General features: G+C 36.5%; 1 protein-coding gene across 1 annotated transcript; it reads right to left on the bottom strand.

The window, feature by feature from the left end:
* Window positions 1–93: 93 nt before the first annotated feature.
* On the bottom strand, window positions 94–23,892 carry bchs (WD repeat and FYVE domain containing 3 bchs). Its single transcript, XM_066390986.1, has 46 exons — window positions 23,741–23,892; window positions 23,190–23,410; window positions 22,886–23,131; window positions 22,654–22,812; window positions 20,229–20,421; window positions 19,986–20,172; window positions 19,020–19,808; window positions 18,782–18,965; window positions 18,411–18,730; window positions 18,210–18,357; window positions 17,973–18,110; window positions 17,674–17,915; window positions 16,760–17,031; window positions 16,311–16,529; window positions 15,549–15,862; window positions 15,286–15,496; window positions 15,112–15,231; window positions 14,493–14,778; window positions 14,214–14,442; window positions 13,987–14,159; window positions 13,446–13,628; window positions 12,788–13,241; window positions 12,305–12,489; window positions 11,849–12,038; window positions 11,546–11,744; window positions 11,330–11,492; window positions 11,089–11,282; window positions 10,819–11,033; window positions 10,393–10,622; window positions 10,137–10,330; window positions 9,782–10,085; window positions 9,187–9,432; window positions 8,761–8,991; window positions 8,481–8,706; window positions 8,123–8,423; window positions 7,700–7,935; window positions 7,426–7,636; window positions 7,117–7,370; window positions 6,859–7,048; window positions 6,341–6,576; window positions 5,947–6,198; window positions 5,735–5,888; window positions 5,530–5,676; window positions 5,355–5,466; window positions 4,051–4,231; window positions 94–2,739 (listed from the first exon to the last, which is right to left on the bottom strand). The coding sequence occupies exons 2-46, from the start codon at window positions 23,391–23,393 to the stop codon at window positions 2,626–2,628; spliced, it is 10,236 nt and encodes a 3,411-aa protein (XP_066247083.1). The 5' UTR covers window positions 23,394–23,410; window positions 23,741–23,892; the 3' UTR covers window positions 94–2,625.
* Window positions 23,893–24,893: the final 1,001 nt, after the last annotated feature.

Raw genomic sequence — 24,893 nt, 5'->3', positions numbered from 1 at the left:
ACCACTGCAAGGTTCTTGAATTTACATTTGGAGTGAATTAGATGAATCCCTATTTTCGTTTAATGGAATATAGGTGGTGGAAATAAAGCCACATTTATAATTTGTAGTACAATAAAAATGTATTAAAGCAATAATAGAAAACAAAACAACGCAACAATAAAATTAAATTACTTAATACAAATTATATCACAAATTAGAATACTTAATTCCTAATAAACTAGTTGACCGGGACGAAGTATCATGCAGTGTACAGAACAATAATACTTATAAAATAAATAAAAATTATAAGGCTGCATAGAGTAATTTATTTCATAACAACAAGAGAAAATTTCATCTTGAAAACGACAAAAAAATAGACAGAGTAATGACTTTATACATTTTCCTTCAAATATGTAAATTTAAGGAAATTTAACTTCTTGCTAAAATTGTCATTCCACTCTCAACAAAGAAAACAAAGTAGTTGATTTTTAGCTTTTTTTAAGTTTCCGAAACATACCTTTTAAGTTTTCTGCAGGGGCATATTGACTAAACACCTTCCTAAAGCATAAACTATAAAGTTTTTCAGCCATATCCCAGTTCAAGGAAATATTTACTGCATGAAAATCGGCCAATAAAATATTCACCTCATTAACCACTAAATAAATATTGCACTCACGTTTCCAATTTAAGCGATATTGTGTCGAACTAGGGGGAACCATTTTACTTGACTTACCTACATTGGAAATAATGGATGTGTTTAATCGACCTTTGATATCAACATTAACCCAACCTTGGATAACTAATTGAGAACAGACTTCGATACCGAGCACTCTGGAAGCGGATGTTTCTTGAATTACGTTTTGATTAATTGCACACTAAAGGAAACTAAAATTAAATGTAGGATTTTTAGTCAGAAATAGAGTGGTTTTTTGTATGACTAAACCAGGTCAATTTAGAGACTTATTGGACGACGAAAATGCCTACTGAAGAAGAATAGATACATATTCGTGTTGGAAAGTTTCATGAAATATATTTTCGATGAAACAGTTTACATCATTTCCGAAATATTCGAAATATATTGAAGTATTTCAAAGAATTTTTCTGTGATACCATATCAGAATTTCAAAAGTCGTTGTAAATGCGCTAGGGAGGAATATATAAGCGGATTGGAAAAACGGGAAATAACGGAAGTCTGATGGATACATATGATTTTATGAATAAGAAAAAGTGATAACATTGTGTGTCCTTGTTTTTAATGCATGAATTATTGTTATCTCCGACACAGCTGGAGTTGCAAGATTGGTTAAATTAAGTACAAGTTGGTTTTTATTGAACTCGTTTAACAAAGTGATAATGAATAATTGGGAGATTATGAAACATTTCAAAATCTTCAATTCCCTCTATTTAAACCCATTAGAAAAGTTTAAATCGGAACGTTTTGCAATAGTTTACTAGCTAGTAAATAATAAATCGATAACTTACATGCAATATTTCCTTGTGTTTTACTTTCCTTCTGTTTTCATTTCATTTGTTCATTGTTTTTTGCATAATTTCTTAAAAAAGATCTGAAATTTCCCGGATTTTTCGGTTTATGATTTTATTTTCTTTCATTTATTACGTAACATTTTCTTTGAACTCTACATTTTTTGTTCCTTGCCATGTCTCAGTAATCACAAGTCACTATTTTTCTCATTTTCCCAGATTTCTGTGTATCAGCACAAACTAATTCTTGCTTCACAGTATACTGAACTGACCACAACTTTTGCATGTTCTCGGATTTTCCTGTATTTAACTTGAATTCGCCTAGTTAGGAAATTGCACTAGTTTTATAACGTTCATTGATGCCTACCATAAATACCAGTAATAAATATTTTGCAAAATTTTAAACTTCTAAACAATTGATAAAATTCATTCTCTCTATAATACAAAAATTCTATTTCATATCTGGGAAATTAATCCAAAATAGGGACCGACTTAAGTTTCTTGGGATAAAATTTTTAAAAAATATCACTCTAGAAAAGTAAATTACTGTAAATCCCCTAGTTGTCAACGAATTGAGAAAATAATACTGCCACTAGATCGTTGAGAGAAAATAGAGACACAATGATTAATTGATTAAACTTGCAATTAATTATTAATAGAAATATAAAGTGCTCCTTAAAGATATTCTCTTCTAACACATATTATATTGTATACTTACCAGTAATTAAAAAAGAAAAAAAAACAAGAAAATGACTATTCAATACAAAGATTTTCAATTAATAAAAATTACCTTGCACAACGATATTTAAGACAGTTACCTATGTTACTGGGATTAAACTTCTTCATAATATTCTCTGTGAGTATTCCAATGCGACTAAATTATTTTACACTATGTATATACGATTAATAAATAAGTAATATATTATGGGTCACTACAAAATATATGTAATCTTCTTGTATATTCTGTACATCTAAGAAACCTCGTTTCCTTTAGTCGATTAACAAAGAAATTACACGCTGTTTAAGCTACACTATGAATTTAACGAAAGCATTGTAAATATCCGCTATTAGTTGATTTTACAACTCGCAATTCAAGGTTTTACAAAGCTTTCATAAATGGGGCCTAGTCTTATTATTGTTTCAATTACAGGAATTACACTAAACCTATTTATGATCGCCCTTTAGGGCAGCGTAACACGTCTGACACACTCTAACGGGTTTAAGTATACGCAGACGAGAAATTTCGCTTTCAAATCGTGAACACCGGGAACAAAACACCTGGAAAAGTTGTTCTAAATATATAAATGAATCGCTAGTCTCACTGAATTCAAGAAAATAGTATTGATTGTAAATTGACTATAAGCGCTTCGCTCAAACCGATCTGTACTACATCCAAATAATGAAAAAATTAGTCCTCACCATGGGCCGCACAAAAACCTAAGAATTGCAAGCAGCAAAACATATCTATAACAGTCGACAAAGTGTGCAGTGGGTTTAAAATAACACACATTTTTAAATCGCTCATATTGATCTAAAATTTCGATACAATACCTTTGTTATAGAGTTTTTTTTATTAAATAATTTAATGAATATGTTTTGTATTAGAATACACAATGTTGTATAGATATTACTTGCGAGTAAGGTAGTTGCTGTTATTTTTGATCGCTTACTTATTTGACCTTTTATTATTCAACAACAGCTTTGACCCACTGTAATGGCAAGATCTGTTTACCTACAAATCATTTTTGGTGTAGTCTATCTTGATGACTAATTTCTTCATTATTTACATTTAGTATAGGTCGTCCAGTATAAAAACCAATGCATGTCATAACGCTTCAATAACAACAAAGAGCCGTTATTGTTTCTTTTTCGTTCCAAATACTCTAGTAAGAAAACAACAAGTTCCTTACAATGACTATTTAACTGTTTTCGTATATCGAAAAACATTAATAATAAACGTGAAGTATATTCACTCTAGCCTGTTTTTAAAAGAACAATTTATGGTAAAGAAATACCCAAATAAAACGCGAACATTGATAGAATACGGTGAAAAACTGGATGGTATTTAAATAAACACAACCATCACAACAAAATAAAATGACGGAATGGAGTAGGCGTAATGTCAAAACGGACAAACATACGACAAATTTGGCGATACCGCGCCCTGCTGCCAATATTGCTGTTGACATTTCCATTATTTACGTTCATGTTAAGTTTAAATATTTATTAAATACGTTAACGGGTAGGTTACCTTTAGATCAAAGTAGTAATAGTAGTAGTTGCAGTTCATCCGTATAATTAGTCTTTACCTAGGGACGAATTCCTCGTTGAAAATTTCATATTTTGAACGTGGGATTTGGCAATGAATCACGTGGTTTATGACATGCATCAGCTTTTGTACTGGATCACTTATGCACATTCTAAAAAGGTGCGGTGTATATGTCCATGCCACGCCTTTCAGTCCGAAATATTGTCTTCGCGTGTTAAATATTAATCGTAATCGTAGATAAGTTTTACTTAATCATGATGACTAATTTTTTCATTATTTAGATATGGTACAGTTTGGTCAAGATTATAATAATTTTTTACCTGTCCACAGTTTCTGCAATGATGCCGTCTTTCGTAAATTGTGAATCGAACAGAACAACTAGCACAGTTCTCAGCGCCTTCATCTTTAAGCCAGTGGTCAGCAGCACGCCCTGCTACGTCAGATACTGACCAAGAGAAAACACGACCTCGAGTATCCCCGACATAGATCACACGGTGATCTCTGTGTAAAAGAAAAATCACATTCCAGGCTAACGAATTGGTTTTTCATAGAATTAAAATGTTAACCAACTACGTTGTTCCAAAATCGTAATGAAAGTAACACCGGTAAGTGGAAGAAATTCTTAATGGTCTAACCGAAAAAAAATCAACGATATTAAATAGTTTCATTTCGATACTATTTTGACTCCACAAGAGTGCGATGAAGATGTCATTATGACTGTAAAGTGGAAAAATTAAATAAGACATGTTCAAGAGATTTATTTTTCTTCGCCTCGTATAGATTTTATTAAAGGGTACAGCAGGATAAGCATGGCGAATCGGCCTATGAAAGGGATTTCAAATTGTTTGTGTAGAATAGATGTATTCGGTTATAAAAACAATATCTACTTTGACTTTGGGTCGATTTTTCAAGGTGCCCTTGAAATATGTCAAAAGATCGCCTAAGTACCTACCTAATAAGTTAATATAATTATATATTACGTATAAGTTATTATACTCGAAACATTAACGAATACAAGTAATTGGTGACGCGCTCTTGGTTTTTTATATATTTGAATGTGTTGCGACACTTTTTAAAAATTGAAATTTTTACGGGAGATAGAATTTGGACCATATTATAACATATATTAAATTTATGATTATCACTCAAGAAAAAAATGAAAAAATAGCAATTACATTTTTTTTTTGAAAATATTGCGACCCTCTAAAAATTATTAAAAAAAAAAATAAACAAATATTCTTCAGAGTTTCAGTTACAAACTGGTTTTTGATTAATTTTTGTAGTTCTTTTAGTTCCTGAGATATTTGAGTTTAAAGTAATAAAAGTGCTTAGACGATCTTTTTGACATATTTCAAGGGCACCTTGAAAAATCGATCCAAAGTCAAAGTAGATATTGTTTTTATAACCGAATACATCTATTCTACACAAAAAATTTGAAATCCCTTTCATAGGCCGATTCGCCATGCTTATCCTGCTGTACCCTTTGTTCCAAACTTTTTGACCACATTGTATAGCTGAATAGTATTATTTTTCTGGGCACCCTATATTTCCCAAGTGCCGGACCTTTTGAATATTCTTTTGTTGCGTTAAATGGCAACACCTGCAAGAAAAAGAATAAACTTACTTTGAAACCGCTAAAGCAGATATTGATGCCGGTGCAGCATTATCCTTTCGATCATATGCGGTATGCATTGTAAGTTTGCTTCGAAAAACCAATTGTCGCTGCCATTTAAATCCTAAAGTAATAACATTAACAAAAAATAATTAGATATAAAATACAGCCAGTTATATAAACTTACCAAGTCGAAGTGCATTATGAGGATTTCGGTTCTTTTTCTGCGAATCGACTATAACAAAAGAATCAGTAAGACTAGTGTCGGATTTGCTGGTTCTTAAACCTGAAGCGTCATCGATTTCCAAGCTACCGCTTTCAGTGCTGTGTCCACCTAACCAGCCAAAACACAAAGTTACTTTCAGTCTTGTGTTGGAGACTAAATACATCACCTTCACTTCTGAAACCACCGTGCACTCTTGACGACCGGCGCCTTCTCACCGGAGGTATTGGCGGTTCCTCACCGTCACTGCAAGTTTCTTTCTCATCTTGTTGTTCTCTTTGCCACTCTTTAGGACTCCCTTCACAAGTTATTATCATTTCGATCTAAACATTAACGACCACAATTAGTAAATTTGATACCCTCCTAATGAAAATAACTTGCCTTGGGAGTTTTGGGACATGCATCTCCGGACAGACTACTTTCTGATCCGGATTTCATCAAATTTCTGGAACTGTCTTGAGATATATGAATTTGTTTAACCAGCCGATGGTGCGGAACCGCTGTTTTGATTGATGGCTCGTTACTGAGTTTGTCAGCAACGCCACTTTCACTTTCAGTTCGAAGTTTCAAAATTTCAGTGTTCTTTTGTTGATCGTCTTCGATGGGAACTTGGACATAGTCAAGAGACCACATCTGTTAATTCAACCCAAGAGGAAACACACTCGTAATACACATTTACTCAATTATCATAATATATGAAACGCATAATCATAGTAAATAATTATTAAGCTTAGTAAAAGGAGTTAAAAAAGTATTTTTTTAATGAAAAACCCACCCTTGTAACACCGTCTGTAGATCCAGTAATGACGACATTCATTGGATCCCAGTCATGGGCTTGGGAAAAGGCTACGCACAATATCTGTTGCATGCGATCCGCTCGTCCCACACAGGTGTTGACCGCTGCTAAGGCACAGCCATTGATGCTCCACACGTGGAGCCAAGTAGCAGCGCAAGTAGCTATATCGCCTGTCAATTCATTGACAGCTACAGCTGCTACAGGCCCCGCGTGGCCTGAAAAAATCAACAAGAACCGTATTTGTAGAATATGTGCGCATGAGAGCTTTACAGGGTTATGTCTGGGCTTCGAAACGCATCCCTTCCGAGATCCGAGAGAAATAAGAAGGGCCACACCAGTGGTTGGTCGATTTTTAAATTTTTGTTTGCTTACTACTTTATTCTATGAGATTTCGCATAAAAAGGGGCGACGAGTTAAAATGGTCTTATATATTAAAAGAAGTATACCTCAACGACGCCCTTCAGAACCTAGATTTACGAAATTGTCTGATGACTTACCTCTAAGCTGACGAACAAAAACTCCCCTTGATAAATCCCATATGATTGCCGTAGAATCTCGGGACCCTGAAACGATGACATTATAGGCGGGACTAGCCGCCAAACATGTGACTGCATCGGTGTGAGCATATAATCTGTGTTTTATTGTCATTGCCCTCTTGCGAGGTTCATATCCCCATACGGTTACTACCTAAAAATGAAAGATCAATTATTTATCAATATTAAGAAATATTTCTTAATATATATTTTTAGACTTACCGAACCGGTACCGGCAGTAACAATGATTTTCGGAGAAGGACAAACGCAGGCCAATATTTCGCCATTGTTCTGCTCTACGTTCTCCGAAACAAATACAGCCTTTTCGCTCTCATAATTTCCTATTCTAATGGAATGATCGGCAAAACCCCAGGCCACGTACTTTCCAAAAGTTGGGGGCATTAATACCTTGTTCTGCTCAACTGCCAAAACTGATTTATCGACTTGAAGAATCTGACCTACTGGCCCTTTAACTTCTAAAAAAAGAAATGAATTGATTCACTGGGGTCCAAAGATTCTTAGATATTTAACCTTTAATAGGTTGAAGAGAGGGCCTCAAATTATCTAAATGGTGGAAAAACAGCTTATCCGGCTGAGGCAGAATGAACGCTTGCACTAAAGAGCCAGTGTCAATTATAACCGAAGCCCTATTATTAGATCCCATTTTTTTAGACGGGTGCGGTTTCTTAAACAATTGTTTGGGTATTTGACCGAAGTTGTTGATGAATCCAATAGTTGCGTTCTAGTGACAAAAATCAATTGTAGTTAAAAATAACATTTTCTTCTAACTTTCAAAGCCTCAAACCTTCTTAAGAGGGTCATCAATGTTATAAATATCCACATTTCCTTCGTAGAAGAGATGATGAAACACGTTGACCGCGTCAACGGCCGGTTGGCCGTGCTGTTTATAGCCAAAAATGAGATCGATCCAGTGGTGCAAATTCTGAGAAACATAGTCGCACTCTAGAGCTTGTCTGTGAGCTCTGATGAACTCTCGGGGATCTTGTTTGGCCCATGGCGGGAGTACAACATCGCCCAAAGCTTGAAACATTAAACAAAACGCAATAAAATGTTGCCGTTATTCCCGTGTTAATGAAGGTTGATACTTTGGGGATTTTTCTGTATTTCCTTCATTGTTTATGGAAAATATAGTTAGATAAATTGTATGAAAGCGAATGGAGGACATACAATTACAGAATTTTTAAGATGGCACACCACATGTACTTACCAACCCCATTCTGCTTGACGCCCAAGTCAAACTGGTTGCTGTTTTCCAAAAACTCTGGCAAATAGAAAAATTCCGGGATCAATTCCTTGACATCGGCCATGTTGTGTCTGGAAGCGGAAGTCCATGCTTCTTTGATCGAATGAAACATGCGATCGGCTAAATCAAAATGCCCTCCTTGCAGCCTCAAAAAATGCTGCGTGAACGGTTCCAATCGCACTAAATATGAACAAACAATCATGGCACTAGAATAGTGCGTTCCGTAATGATAGGGAGGGGTTTCCCCGTGAGGATCGTCCCATTCCTAAAATAGCCTTGAAAGATTAGTACTTAGAGAATACCAGTTTCAAAACAAAAAAACCTTAAATCTTTTCCTAAATTGTTCCAATCTCTCAGGACTTTGAGCTCCCATAGGTTTGGTAAAATCTCTGAAAGTAGCTGGGTCACTTAGATCTAGTTCTTCAGAGTCGTACTCCGCTAGTATCCAAGGAAATACTGGATACTGCATGAGATCATTATAAGAGCGACCGGCCAAAGTGTTCAAGTACATAAGGTATTGGAAATTTGATATTTCACCTCTAACCCATCTGAAACACATTCTTGTCACTGAGAAGTATGCACCAACTTTGAGTGTTAAGTACCTTTGAGTTACACTAGTTTCTCCTATCAAGTTGCTCAATAGGCTCGTGGCTTGTTCGACGTTGGCGGTTCTTTTTTGACCAGCCACGGACTGTTGAGCACTATCAGAAATACCGGTCGCCGTAGTCATGAATCTTTGATATACTTTGTTTCTTTGTTTTCTAGGGAAAGCGAGCAAATAATTCCGGCCATCGCCGGAAAATACTTCTAAGGCCATTGGTTGGAGCAAGTACCTTAGCAAAGCAAAAAAATTTCAGGACTTTTTTAAGCTTGAAAATATTTGACTATACGTGAAATAATAAAAATTACGGATACGTAACAACTACTTATTGTTTTATGCATAAATTCGTGTCTAAAAATTATGCTTACGGGAATGGAAATCAATAAAAAATTCTTAAAAGTCGATCAAGCATACAATATTGGCTTACCTCCTCTTATGAACTTCCCTGATATCTTCATAGGAAAATTTCGAACATTGTCTCATACTCCTGGAACGTCGGGGCGAACCAGGATTAGGTAAAATCGGTTCGTACTCATTGGCGTTATAAGGAACACTGTCTATATCACGAATTTCACGATTTTTCAGTAACGTGAATCCGTCTACGATATAACAATATTCTTGCCCGAATAAGAGCAGTCCTTCAGTGGTGTCTAATCCCTGAATTCTTGCGACTCTAAAATTTATAAACACACAATTGATTATGCATAAGGCAATTCTCAGTACAGGACAGGAATGTGTGGAGAACCTCAAAACATCGAATTTTCATGTGAATGTTTTTTTCAGGCCTATGGTTACTGAGAAATTGGCATCAGAAAATACCTTAAAAATTTGCAAAAACTCTGTATTTTACCAAACAGTCATGGCATGAGCGACATCTATACACGTTATCAGAAATTAATCCATTAAATTATTTTCACACCGACAACCAGATTTTTGAACACCTTCCCAATGTTACACGGTGTCACGGGTAGACAAACCAATTTACCAACTCTTCAAAAGTACAATTTCCTCCATGAACGTACCTGAACATATAAGAAATCTTCTCGTTGTGCTCTAATAGCCTCAATAAAGTCTGATTGTCCGGGGGAGGGGTGGGCTGTTCCTCCTCATTGTCGACTTCTTCTTGTAAGTCTTCGGGATCTGAAGTGAGTCTAGTTAAATGCGGCAATGCCGCATATGGCATAGGGGACAATTCCTCGGATATACTATCCGTCCGTTCAGGCAACTCTAAAGTCATTCCACTAACACCGTGGTGTTGTCTCTGTTGGACGGCTTGAAAATACTCTTTGCTATGGTAACTTGTAGCAACCTTGTACTTTAAGAGACCTAAATTGACCCTTTAGAAAAGATTCTTGATGCAAAGTTAATGTTAAAAACCTTTTTCGTGCTCTAAACGATAGGGGTAATGAACATAGAATAAATCGTTTTTCATAGTCTTCTTTCGCATTCTATGAGGACCCTCAGTCATATCGAGCATCCATTTCGCCAAGTTGCACGGTTCCATAGGACCCCACAAGCCACGTTCCCTCGTTAATTCATTTTCAGTCTGAAGCCATTCTTGATGGACATATCTGCAAATAAACCCTGTTTTTGAACCTGCTTTTATATTTCTGCATGAGAATGATAATAGTACCTCTGCGTGTGTTGCGTGGTGTTTTGATGCTGTTGGCGCCTCATTTCAACCAATTCACAAATAATTCCCACATGATTTATCATCCAATCCATCGCTTGTTTATTTTTAATGTTAACGCGTATTCGAGCAGTCTCCTCTTTGCGCACTTTAGTACGACTGGCCAAGCGAGTTAATCCCCCGGTTACTTTGTGGATTTTCGATTGTAGCTGGTTATGCAATTCCCAGGGTACCTAAAATGCCATGACACCATGACTCTTCGTAAGCAAATGAGTTAATTATAATCAATCCCTCAAAAAACTTATTATTACTTTGATATATGTATAGGGTGTTCCGAACTGCAATTGAGATAATTTAATCACATAGTGTACATTGAAAAAATTATTAGTTTGGTACATGAACACATTTTTCGAATGATTTATATAATACCTTATATGCAGCCTTCCTCTCTGACTCAATGTAATTAAGCCACAACTTCACAGCAGCTTCGTATATTTGCTCACGAACTGCAACTAAGTCCGGGGCTTTAGCATTTGAATTGGGAGGGGGCAGAGTCACTTTAAAAACTTCCTCGATGGCCGGCTTTTTGCATACATACAATTCCTCCCAAACTCGAGTCGCAGCAGTCGCCATCAGATTTCGCCCTACATGAGCCAACAATGTCACAATTTAATTTTAAATAAACTAAAAAACTAAAACCTTGATGTGCATTCAAAAGTTCGTCACGCGACTCTAAATCTTGACCAGGATTAACGTGCCACGTAGTTCTTGGTATAGAGCAGGTAGTGGTTGTCTCCAAAGCGATACGCATATCTGCAGTAAGTTGCAGAAGACAATAGGTGAGACAACCGATAAAATCCAACTCATGATTTCCAGCTCCAAACACAATCAACCTGTAATAATTAATTATTCTAACGTCAAGAAAAAGGTAATAACTGACCTATTGGTAGTCAACTTATGCAAGGCTTCTAGAACTGACATTTGGTCTGCAATAGAATCAGTGTTTCTCGACAACAAGAACAAAATGCTGCGGTTCAAGCAATGATGAAGTCCTTCGAGAGATAAATTCCCAGTCCTCCGTTTTGCTTGTCCGATAAGTTTTACTTTAAAATGAAGTATTTAGTGTGTATCGACAAAACGTGAGGCACAAACATACCTATAAAATCAAACACTTCATGTGGATCTCTGTGTAAGGATCCTTGCCACATTTTGTCCACTATTCGGGCGCTCAAATAAAAGACGTTAGGGGCCACATGTTGAATGTGGGCGTTTGCCAATGGTACGATGGGAATGGCCGCCTGGTCGCCCACGAGCATATCAGCCGCCAGGAGATGTTCCATTAATGTAATTAAGATCTTTTCCAGAAACAAAAATTATATGAGATTGATATTAGGGCTCCATGTGTTTAAGCTTAAGATTAATGACTAAACTGGTACGCGGAAAAGTGCCACATGATTACCTCAGTTTGGTAGGCAACTTGTTGAGCATTGCTGGAATTCGAAGGATATGCATCCAAGACCAAATCTATGACTGGAGAGGCCTTGCCTGTAGTGGCCAAACTTAGCGAATCGACCACTATAACTCTAATAAAATCTATGACGAACTGTCTGGCGGGGTGGCTGGTTAAAGGTTCATCTTCAGTGGGGGATCTAATAAATAAATTTAGTTTTATAGTGGCACTTGTTTATAAGCAGAAAGTATTTGAGTTTGTTAGGAGTCAACTCCTGGCTCTATTGAAAATAACGTCCTTATTATTGTTGAGTCCTATTATTAATAAGGGCCTCCTTTTACGTCACATATGTATGTGATGCATTTAACTAGATATTCTTTATATGTGCCATTAACAATTTGGAAGTTCATATTCTTACAATCGGTACTAATTTTATTCCCTCCGTCCTAGAAGATTTTACTTTACCTAGAAACGATCATTATATCTCCAGTCTCGTCGCCGGCAGGGGTGGATAAACCGCTGCTCTCGGCACTTTCTTCTGATAATTGAGATGGGGGCGGAAATAAAGTGCTGGCTAAAGCAGTAAGAACTTCTGAAGACATGAAGATAGGCATGAATTCGGGCATATTATGGTAGAGTTGAAATAAAACCTGAAAATAATAGACTCTGGAACTACTATCCTAAAACGTCTCTCTAATAAATAAAACAACCCGTGCATTTGCCCGACAACAACAATTTTTCCATCATGGAAAGTCAAATCTCAACAGCCAATAATAGTGAATAGAAAATTAATTTTCTGCAAGAAATAGTTTAAGTTTGGAATTTAGAGTTTACTCAGAAGTGGTTACAATGAATAAGTAATAAAATTACAAAATGGAAATTTGCAAGTAAAAGGATCTTTTCACTAATCTCTAACGTCGCCTTTATGAGGAAATAGTTTGATCTTACCTGAACAATAGAAATTGTGTGATCCTTCAGCCATTCCGGTAAACTGTCCACATTACTGTGAATCAAAGCGCGCATCATTCCCAAAAGAACCACTACTGCCTCCGCACACAACGTAATCCTTGGTACCACGCTATTAATTGGCTGACTATTTAAAGAACTCCCCCATAAGAATCCCCATACGGTGTCCAAATCAAATTTAGTGTCCGCAGGCAGAAGCTTTGCCGGTTGGCCCATCATTAAAGCCGTCAAGAGAAAATATATTTCCGGAATATCCAAGTGAGAAGGAAGAAGCCAGGATAAATATTGAAATCCAGGGATGTGCAGGACGTCAGTTTTGTGCTCTCCTCCTGCAGATGGGGAGTGGGGAGGGCAGCCGAGGACCACAGCCATTTTGTTGTGAGTGACCTGTTCGGAGTGCTTTAACCATCCTCCATTGCTGGTACCTTCACGGAAACTAGGAAGGATTGTAATTGTCAATTTGTTGAAAGACGGATTAAAAACAAAATTTCTTTTTAATTAAAAAAGATGCATCCAGTTAACAGTAGTTAACAGTGAAAAATCACCAGTTCAAATCACGAAAACTGTCACTTTATTTCTCGAAATAAGAAAAAGGTTTTTACGTTTTAATCGGATAGCTATATAAAACCTAAATCCTTACCGACAAATCAAGAACGGACTAGAACATGCCGCCACGAGTATTCTGAGCGCCCACAGGACGCTGGTAGAGTGTACGTTGGGTTGCATGAAGGAAATAAGCCAATCAAAGCCCAAGATTTTAGCAATTTCTTCTCCTACTTGATTTCGACTTGAGAAAACGAGTGAATGCAGGACAGTCAAGCACCTGTAAATAATCAATTGCTTAAGAATCAATGCTATCATTTCCACTTAGATGATCACACTCAGACAAAAATTTTATTGGAAATATGAAGTGGTTCAAACTCGACCCTCAATATTGGGATCTTGAAAACAATAGGAAATATCGTAGTTATTAAATGATTGCGCCATTCATTTTTCCAACAAGCGTGAGTAGTTCCAGGAATCAGTTGAGAATATCAGAGGCCAGTTCGATCGCCACTGAGTAAACACCATGTAAGTTTTACATGGATTTAAAATATATTTGATCAATCTTTCAAGAGCCTCATGGAAAACCTAATTTCGAACACCAAACTCTTATTGCTTGAAAAGACAGAAGTACTTACCTATTTCTCAGCAGTATCAGTTCACATTCGGGCTCCCCTTCCCTCAATACAATGTTCTTTTCATTCATAGTCGTACTTCGTGGCAAAGTTGAAGCTATAAATTGTCCAAAAAGCAACAAATCGTTTGGCCTCGGTTGAGAACCTAAGAGGGTAGTCAACAGCGAAAAAAGTACCTAAACACAAAGACACTTCTTGAAACGCATTCACGGAGATTGATAAAAACATACTTGTCTAGTAGCAGTATGTTTGACATCAGGAGTGATATGTAGTAATTTTTCCACTACGCTTAGATCCCTCATAACCCACGTGTTATGCTTTTTCTCACTGGACTCATAGACCAGTTCATACAAGTGCTCAAGATGGGAACGCAGTAGATCTCCTGGTGCTTCGTGCCATATTTCAAAGTCACAGAGAAGATCTTGAAAGGCCGTCCTGTTTGGTATTGCCGAGGATTCCCTTAAATTACATGTTCAGATTTAAGTTCTCTGTTGAATTAACTTCCAAACCTTCCGCTATCGACGGTTCCAACCAACCCAAAAGCCAAGTGCAAAATATGAGAATTGAGCAAGTGTCTTTTACGGCGCAGCAGCATTGCTAGAGTCTGATAACTCCTCCGCCTGTCCATTTCAGCTTGAGCAACTTTGTTGCTTCGCGCTACGCAAACTAATGCCTTAACGCCTGCATATAGGCTCTCTTGGTCTTGTGCCATCGCTATGAGTCCGAGGAGCACTGAACAGCCCCCGATGGTATCGATGGTGATTGCCACGGGTCTCGGACAGAAAACTCGAACACCTAGGTCGGTTTTAACAGTTTGTTTAAACAAATACGTATTCCTCAATTGAAATATGTTGCCATGCGAAAATATTTTGATTTTATGTGAAATTGGTAATGTTTTACTGAAAGTGTGCATCAACAGTTTATTTGTATTCCCTCATTCATATGAAGCGTTTTAGAGTTTTGTTTGTTTGCTTCCAAAAGTCTTACATACATCGCAAAATATTAGGGGTAATGATGTATTTACTAAAAAAGCCTATTGCCCTATAATTATCAGATTACGTTTATCTGGAATACCTCAAATACCTGAAAGTTGAGCATTTACAGAAAGTAAAACTTAACTTAACTCACCTAAATATCCAATTACAATTCCTCCCAAAGTCCTTGAAGATCCAGCGAGATGTCCAACTGAGTTGTGAAGAATCCTGATGGGTGTAGCACTTTCATGACTTGACATACCCAGTTGTTTGGCTGGAAAATTCCATATAACTCAAATATTTTCCCTCTAAATAACAATAAACGTACCAATTGATTTGTTATCGGCCCTACTATAAACTTTCCTGATTTTATTAAGAGTTAAATGAGACACTGCCTTGGCATTAAGGCCAAAAACCACCTTCTCCTCCGATACCAACTGCATCGGTTCCACGGTGGACATATTACCAGGAGCCAGAAACGAGCCCATGTAATGCGGACCCAATTGGTACATTTGAGCCACCGTCGTTGGAGGCAAAACCTGAATTTAATGATGAGTAAACCTTAGATGTTCACGGAGAATCAAAACAAACCTCTTCAAAAAGATGGCAAGGTCCTTGTTTCCAGCACAGTCTGGAAAACCTTCTCCAAGCCGGAGGTGTTCCAATGTACCCGTAAACTGAGGTGAGACCATTTAAATTAGTAGTCGGGCCGCCAGGATTCTGAGAAATATAGTGCATTTTCTGAGAATGCACTTGCAGACCATCAATATAGAGAGCTAATGACGAGTTTTTAAGTACGGCCCTGTTTAGGACCACGGCTATGTGATGCCATTGAGCTTCCTTCAGCAAGTCTGGGTACCAAACGCGGGCACCGTATTCGCCTGTACCCTCCGGCTCCCAGTCTCCTACAAGTTCTGAGAATGATTCTCGAGAAATTATGAGTTTAAATATAACTTCTGTTACTTATAGGCACGAGCAAAATTAGGAAACCGGCAGAATTTACCCCAATTTTATTATCAAATTTCTCTAGAACCTTTCTATTTCATATAATTATATATCATTTTTTCTAGTTGTATTCAAGATTGCAATTGGCTTAGTGAAAACATCGAATGATTTGTCTTTGGATTTTTTAGACATTTTGGGAAGTGAATACAATTAAAACATTTTTCTGAAAATGCCCTTTTTTTATTTATTCTGATGTCCCAATTATCAAGGAAAATATAGTTTTCGGGTGTCGAATTTAAGATTCCTGCCAATGATATAACGACTTATTCTAGTCCTTTCCCCACATTAAATCACCTTTTTGTTTTATTGAAAATTTTAGAAGGGAATGTCTGAAGGGGAGATACTTACTATTTGGAACTCGAGTCTCCCTAGTTGACACAATAATTGCCTTATCTCTAGTTGACAACACCACACTAAGACAAACGACGTCTTCTTTGCCTCCATTATAATTCCTAACCACAGTCAACAAGTGAACAGAATGCGGATCGCTTCTCGGGTCTGAAAACTTATCCACACAAATCCAAGTGGAATAGCTCAGCCCAGTTTGGGGAGGAAATAATCGATCACCTAACAAAAAATTTCTCGTTTATTTCATTGCCCATCGAACTTTGAAACGCATAAAAAAATTCGTGTCTAAGGACGGACATATCAAAAACGGTGAAAGACACAAATTCAGTTAGATTAAATCCTGAGTTAGAATATCATTTAAGCGTCTCAAAATTGATAATTAGACTACAGAACAATGCAAATTTTTTTTTATGCGTTTCCAAATTCCAGCAGTTTAGAGTCGGACTAACCCGAGCCAATTCCTCCTGAAATTGTGCTCTCCAGCCCCGAAACTACACTAGGGGCTAATAAGGATTGGGGGGCAATACTTGGCAGATACAGGCAACCGAAGCCTTCCGCTGACATGTCAAATTCCACGAAAGGAGGAGAAGTGTAGGAGGCTTGAGCTCGAAAATCTTTTGGAGTTGTCATGGACACGATGGTTTTGACGCGTGTAAGTGGTACTGGTCCTCCTCCTGACTCCGTTGAACCCAGAGGAAGGCAACATAGGGGATTACCAAATCTATGAATAGAGGCTAATATTGTTATTTGTTTTTACCGGATAGCACATTAATAACATACACACAGTAAATTTATCGGAACTCATGAAAAAAAACAGAAGATCAAGGAATTTCTAAGCCTTTATTGATTTGCACATAAGTCATCTTGAGTAGAATTTCTAACCGATTTCGCACTAGGCCTTTTGCTCGGAATTTAGCTAAAACAGTTTTCTTATAAAAGGGTCAATTTAATCCACGCTTAGAGTTGGAATTGACTTGTGGACTTACGACACATGCAATATAAGAGTACGCGTCCAAACTCAAGATCTACTGAAATATGAAATTTAAGGTCTAAGTATTCGAGCGGTCGTTTTGTATATGGGAATTTTATTAGACCTAATCAGGAAGAAGACATATTTTCCTGAGAGACGCTGAAAGTATTTAGTGTTTATTACTAATCGACTGATGATCGATGAACTTATCATTCAGGCTCGATAGCATTTATTGCCTTGTAGGGATTAACACTCCTTATCATGTTTACAAGCAGCTGTAAATTACTATATTTTTACAATAGAGCCGTACACAAAATGCATTATCCTGTTAAATTCTAGAGGATAATTGAGTTTCTTTTGATACAAAGTTAATCCGATGTAATTATTGCTAACCTGAGAAAAGTCCTGAGATCGATGGATTCTAAAGCTTGGGCTGCCAATCTCTCAAGCATATACTGCATATGACCATGCAATGGATGAGATTCATTTTGGAGTGGAGCAGAGCCGACCTCTAAAATGGAGTTAACGAAGCCCTTGTCGCACATAACTTGTTGGTTCCTTTCGCTGCGCACCAGCGACTTGATCACTTCGGCAACATACAGTTGCAGGCTCAAATGAGTCTCAAAGTCTTTGTCCTAAAATTATTAGCAAAAATAGATGTAAAGAAATGAAACTTAATTATTTCAAAGAACCTGTATGCAGGGCAGTAGCTGAAACATGCAAATTATCACTCCAGGGTGGACGATAACGGGTTCTGGGGAAGGGGGGCTGAAATTTAGGCTGTTCACATTCGCTTTTTTGTTTTTCAATGTGCCGTTGCCATTATCGTTCTAGAACGATAATTAAGAATTGAAAATCATTACACATTAGAAATATTCCATTTATTAGTTATTTTGCTTTATCTTAGTGAATAACGGAACCTTACTTACACTCTGCTCCCTAGACAATGGCGGCGACTTTATCATATACATGGCAGTGCTCATATTCGCCCTGTCATATAAATCCAAAGCTAAGTCGTACATTAACCGATACACCACGGTTGTATACGCTAAGGCCGGTGAAATTCCTGAAGGTACTCTGAAAACAACCCTCCAAAATATCCAACACTCTCACAAATTCTGAAAACTCACTCGAAGTTAATCACAGAACCCACAAACAGATTGTGGAACAGGTCGTGATGGTCATTGGTAGGTGGCTCAAAGTCGCTCTCGCTGATTTTATCTACTTTCTCGGTTGAAAAACAGCCTAACAATTTCAAGGTATCGCACAGACTAGTCCGGCACACTTCGTAGAAAAAGAACTTTGCATTGGCCGGTTCGAATCTCATGGCTATGCAGATGGTTTGAAATACGAGGGATAAAAGTTGAAAAACTTGGGGGTTCTTTTCTAGTTTGCCTAGACGCCCCTCCAAGGCTACCAAGACACTTGTGACGTAAACGAAGCCGTTAGTCTAAAATGATTCCATTGTACGCCAGTATTTCAAAATTAAAAATTGTAAAACCTTTCTGAAAACAGTCCTCGTACGATGAGATTCCTTTAAGCACAACTTTAATGAGTCTAGGATGTCAATTTTTAAATCCAAGTCATCGCGAGAAGCGGAATGTAACGTATTTAGCAATTGGCTCATGTCGTCGTCTCCGCCACTGCTTAAAATTAATTCCTTGATAATTCCTAATGATGCGAACCTAAGGCCAAAGTTGTTACAATATATAAGCCTTTCAACTCTGGTGTGATCGTACCTGCTATCAAAATACTGTACAAGGCCATGAACACATTTCGCTCCTCCACATTCTCTCAAAACAGTCGTATTGGAGATATTACCATTTAAAAGCAAAATTATACCTTCAACCACCAATCCCCCCAACTTTTCTTGGCCGGGAGGCATTCCTTTGCCCGCATTTAGTTTCTTGTTTTCCAGGAAACTCGCGTAACGACTCAATAAGGTCACAATCACCTCCAAAAGCCCTACTTCTCGATAAACGTCTTTGAAAATAGTGTTATGTTTCAAAATATTCAAAAGCGTCTTCATACACGATATGCTGCACTCTATGTGATTCAAACTGTGCGACTTCAGAAACAACGACATCGATATCAGTTCTTTGCAGGGAACAAAGTTTAAAGTGAACACTAAAAACTCCATCAACTCGAAGAGCTTGCGTTGTACCTCCGCGGGTTTGTGATGGATTTTTTCGGTGAATTGGCTCAGTGTATTCTGATTCTCCAGTATAAAATAATTGGCATTGTCTGAATGGTAAATGCTAGAAATGGCGTCCAAAATAGTGGAACAAATCAATGTTGAATTCGATTTCAAAAAAGTACTTTGGAGGACTTGAAATGCCTGAATATTCCTGATACTCGTACCTCTACCTGAAGGCTGAGGTAAAATGAATCCAGGCATTTGGAACAGTGAGCCTGTCGACGCCTGGGAAGATTTCAGTTCTATGTAACCGCACATGCATAACGAGGTGACCATCAACACTAAATTTCTCACAGATTCTTGAGCCTCAGCTGCTTTTTCTGTTTCTAATCTAAAATGAGAAAATGCATAAAAGAGGAGTCAATTATGCCAGGAATTAGGCAACCAAACATGAGATTTTTGTCTGTAATTCTAAGATTTGTTACAAGGACGTATAATTTCAAAGAAAATAGTAGGTATGCCAAGTGACGGTTACCTTTTTTGTATTTGTACCATTTAAAGCACTTACTTGAGTAGGAACTCAGACAGGAAAACGTAACCCTGTGACTGGCGAAAATCATCCAACAATGTCGCGGACACATCACTAGAATCTTTTAGGAAACAGAACACCGTAACAAACATTTCGACTAGTTCAAGAGGTGCTAGTTCAGGTACTTTTTTCATATTGTCTATGCACAGCGCCACACAGGATTTATCTAGTGGTCAAAATAAACATTCAACATTGAATTCAAGATCATTTTTAACATCTCACTATGTATATATCCAACTACTGGTGGTGTTAATCCATGTCTGGATAATGTCATCAGTACTTCGGCAGCGCTTTTTCGCCACATGATGTTATATGATGGGCAACTGGATGTAATCGCAGAAAATAATAGAGTTAAATCGTCCTTTTTTGCCAGTTCCTCTGCAGCTATCCGATGACTGCATAGGCGAACCAGAAGCTGAGGAAAATTATCATTTATGTTTTATTAAACTTTGTGGGTTTTACGTGCTAGTATTGGCTATTATAAATAAAACCAAATTAACTTTCACTGCTCAAAAAATTTCAATTCAAATCGTTTAACTTAAAAGAAAATTTGGATATTTTTACTGTACAAACAGAATATATGACTTTGTCCAGTATTTTTCTTAAAAATCTGGAATATGTATTATTCTTCGACAGAGGCCCATGCAATATTCAGACCAACCAAATAAAGATCTCTGAACACCAACAAGACCTGGAAATTTGATAGGGCTACTACATAAGCCAAATAGTCAGCAAAGCAAATACAGTCAGGTTTCTAGGTGACTACGACTTATTATTATACATATTGGACATCCGTTCATTACCATGCCCTCATAAGCTTATTCCAAACAATCTATCTTCCTTATAAAAATGCTTGTACACATGATTTCAATGTGCACTGTTTGCGCTTAAGTAATCCTGCTGAAAACTTCGTCCGGTTGAAAGAAGATATCAACTGACTGTTCTATAGTTTCAACCTTTTCTTGATGAACTTAGCCCACAACAAGTTAACACCAGTGATGTTCTATCTGCCTTCAGCAACTCAGAACATTAAATCCATTACTATTCATAACCCCAAGTATCCTTTTTAAAGTTGCATCCCCGGATAGTGGATTCAAGAAAAAACCATAACACAATGAAATCAAGATCTTTATATTGAAACATCATATTGATTACATAGCCAAATCTCAATATTGATCAGTTAATAAATACGTCACTTAGGAAATCAGAAATATTTCTAAATGACGTTAAAAATTTTGTCGTCTTCCTTTTAAAGATATACGCAATTTTGAAGATCACTCTACCTACAACAATCGTTAGTATTTTTTTGTGGAAAAGGTAAAGGATCATAAAATCCCTTCAATGATAAAAAGTGCTTAATGCATTTCAACAAACATTCGTCAAAAATTAATCGACACTTAAGCACCTGAATATAAGCTCTATCGCCAAGGATTTGGAGGAAGGAGAACTTGTGTAGACCTACCCCATTTTACTACTTCGCCTAAGAAATTTAAGTTTTAAACTGAGGATAATCAGAATATCCATAAAGAAATAATGTTAGTCAACATAAACAAATACTTCTTTATTCACCAAATGCATATCTAACAAACCTCTAAAAAAAATTATTTGTATGTAACTAAAATCTCAATACAAAAACCCAAAAAACAAACTGAATCTGAATCAAGAAAGGGTCAATTTTGATGAAAATATGCTCTCAAATATGTTAGCATTAACCAAGTTTTGAATGATTCCTGATGTAGGCCAAGTAATGATCCTCGTTGATCGAATTAGAAACAACATTTCTGGAAAGAACCTATGTATTTGCAGACAAGGTATCAAATTACATGAAAAAACCAACAACCCAAGGTTCAGCTTCCTTACTGGGAACCACAAGCAATTTTGGACGAGACGTGACATGCATCCTTGTAATAATTGTCCTCCCTGGATTGAAAAAAAAGAGTAATTCCTGAGATATTCATTTTTACCTCCACGGATTAATAAATTACATACTAAAGCATGTAGACAAAACCTACCATTCAAAATACAGCTACGTTACAGAAAATCGCTAGCAATTTTAAACGATATGTGCTGTACATTCTTCTAATGATTCCCCTTTTTGTGTTGAAAAAATAGTAAATCTTGAAAGAATCACTTTAACACCTATGAATTTAGAGATTAGATATCAAAGGACATGGAAAAAGCCTACTGACCATGAGGGATGACATGGATCCTTGTAACTGGAAACTCTAGAAGTGAAAAGAAATAAGACCTATCTTTATAAGAGCAGCCCACCCTAAAATGACCTTCTCAATTTGAAATTTCTCAATAAGGAGAAAAATGAGTTAGAAAAGGTATCTCAAATATTGATAAAGTTTTGTTGGTAGAACAAAAAGAACTAATGCAAGAGAGACTGCCTCAAAGAAAACAACACACAACCTACTCTAAATTGCAAATCTACTTTCATACTTTCAATGCAGTTAGCAGATAAAATACGTACTTAATATTTCCAAGGGGGCATTTTCCAGGGTAATCACAGAACTTTCAATGTTAAATATAAGTAAATTAACATATAAAACTCAAGAGAAAAAAATTGATATTTACACAATAAGGACCTATGAAGTAAAAGTGTGAAACAGTACATATTCAATTTTAACAATTTTATATTTACCTGAACAAAAATTTTCTGTAACAATATCCTCCGTTCATGAGGGGTAAAGTCACTAGTACAATCTTTGGTATTTGAATCATTTTCTGAAATTTCTGGTAAATCAAAAAATATATAGAGGCATTTCACTAAAGTTGACGGCACTGACACTTCTGACATTACCTAAAAAAAAATGTTTTACCATCAGTAGGTTAATTCACACATGGTAAATAACATCGCAATGACTATTTCCTACTTGGATTAGTGTTGCATTTCCTGCAGCTAAGAGATTTAACGTAGACAAAAGCATCCAACCATTACTTGACTCCTCGCAATTTTCAATTTCTAGGAAGGTAGCAATGGCTGAGCTAGCAGCTTCAGTGCTTTGGTTGGAAGCTCTTTTCCGAATCTCTGAAACCATTAAAAGAGACACCTGGTGGCAAAATGCTAAAATGTCCCAAAACTTTTCATTCATGTCACCACTAGGGCTTGCACCAAAGACCTGAAATCATCAAAAATGTAAATTTATTGCCTAGGATGATTCTTAATACACCAATTACCTTGCAAAATAATGGCAGCATGTTGTAAAGTTTATCGTCTTTCTCCTGTTCAGTAAGTGGCTGAGAATGGTGCATATACTCAAGGAATAACTTTTTTAGGTGCATTAAACCTAACTGTGTGTGGGTCGAAGAGTCTGCAGTACTTTCCGAGCTGGAGGCTGATGTGGAGCCTCCAGCATTACGTAACTTGCGCATAATATTCATTATGGGTAATTGTTAGTCTGAAACAAGTACATTAAGCGGTTTGATAAACTGCAAGAGAACACTGATGATGTTTAATTTATGTGTCAAACTGTAGGGCTTTTCCCTAACCAAACCAAGAGTTATCAAATGAAGGAAATAATATGTTTAATGAGCTGTAATAATTTACAGTTTCAACATATGTATTTCCTTAACAAAGAAGTACCTATTGCCACTAATAATGTTGCAAGATATCAATGCTTATTAACATTTTAAGTAAAACATACAAGAATGTATTTATTGATTGTTTAAGGTGATATTTACTGCGTATGGCATTCTGTCGGGCAATACGTGAGCCCCCGCTAACTTACCGGTCAATTTTGGAGTATACATTTTTGTAGTATTTGAGGTATACTTGCTTATGAAAAATAGATTAATAGACACAATAGTAACAAATTATTTATCAACAAAAATAAAAAATCCTAAAGCAGGATAGCATTTTGACATTTACAAACATCTGAGAGCGACGTTGCCATGATAAACTTCAAAAATCAATGATAATATACCTTTACCATTTGCCAAACTTCCAACCCTGTTTTATCTTTCTCTGGTGGTTAGTGTGCGACGAAGAAACAGACACCGCTCTGTAAATGTCATAAACATCCGCGTAAAAAACATGTGATCTCGAATGGTCTCTTTACATTGACAATACGAATAATTTCTTTGTAAGTCTACAGAAGTTTAATTTAAGTGATAGCATATATGACAATCGAAAACTGTAAAGTGTAAAATTATAAGATGTTTGGAAGAAGTTAACTGAAAAGCAGTTTATAGAAAAACAAATTAAGGTAGCACTTGAGACGTTCAACAGTTTAATAAGAAGCGTTTGTGGCGCCATCTGTTGAACAATACTCTAACATTAGCTAAATCAGAACCAAAATGGTGCTAGCCCTATCTGTCTTTTGATAATTATACTTTTAGTTGACCTGAGTAGAGAACTGTAATGAAATACATATTTTCAGTTGATCTGAATAGAAATCTGTAATATATTACATTTTCAGTTGACATAAGTAGAGATCTGTAATAGAATCTAATCCGATTTAGCAAATGTTAAGGTACAGCTCAACAGATGATGCCATAAAGCCTTCTTAATAAACTGTTAAATATTTGAACTGACCCTTTTAATTTTTTTACAAATTACTCTTCAGTTAAATTGTTTCAAACTTGCCAACGTCCCCCAATTTTGAGAAGAGAGCTTTAGCTATAGGGTCAATTTTTTTACAGATTTGTATGAAAGTTTAATAATTGAAAAACCAGTGGACTAGATGATAATTTTGAGTAAAAAAAAATAAGTAGAAATGAACTTGTTCAATTTCAACAAGATTTGGTACCGCAGTAGCCGTAAGATACAGCACTGATATGCTACGGTCAAAATTCTAAAAGGGCAACTTCGATTTTTTGGTTCAAAAATTTTTATGATTTATAGTCCATGGTATTTTTCGGACTAAAAAACCATAATTCATC

The sequence above is a fragment of the Euwallacea similis genome, chromosome 6, assembly GCF_039881205.1.
Source record: "Euwallacea similis isolate ESF13 chromosome 6, ESF131.1, whole genome shotgun sequence".
Lineage (NCBI taxonomy): Eukaryota > Metazoa > Arthropoda > Insecta > Coleoptera > Curculionidae > Euwallacea > Euwallacea similis.
The sequence above is the reverse complement of the archived record's forward strand: the minus strand, read 5'-3'. Positions and strand labels throughout refer to the sequence as shown.

Bases quoted from the DNA above. Each gene is read 5' to 3' on its own strand.
- bchs (XM_066390986.1), bottom strand. From the start codon at position 23,393: ATGAATATTATGCGCAAGTTACGTAATGCTGGAGGCTCCACATCAGCC. The intron at 10,331-10,392 runs GTACTATTATCA...GTTTATTTGCAG, and splicing joins ACCACGCAACACACGCAGAG to ATATGTCCATCAAGAATGGC. The intron at 7,936-8,122 runs GTAAGTACATGT...TAATGTTTCAAG, and splicing joins CGTCAAGCAGAATGGGGTTG to CTTTGGGCGATGTTGTACTC.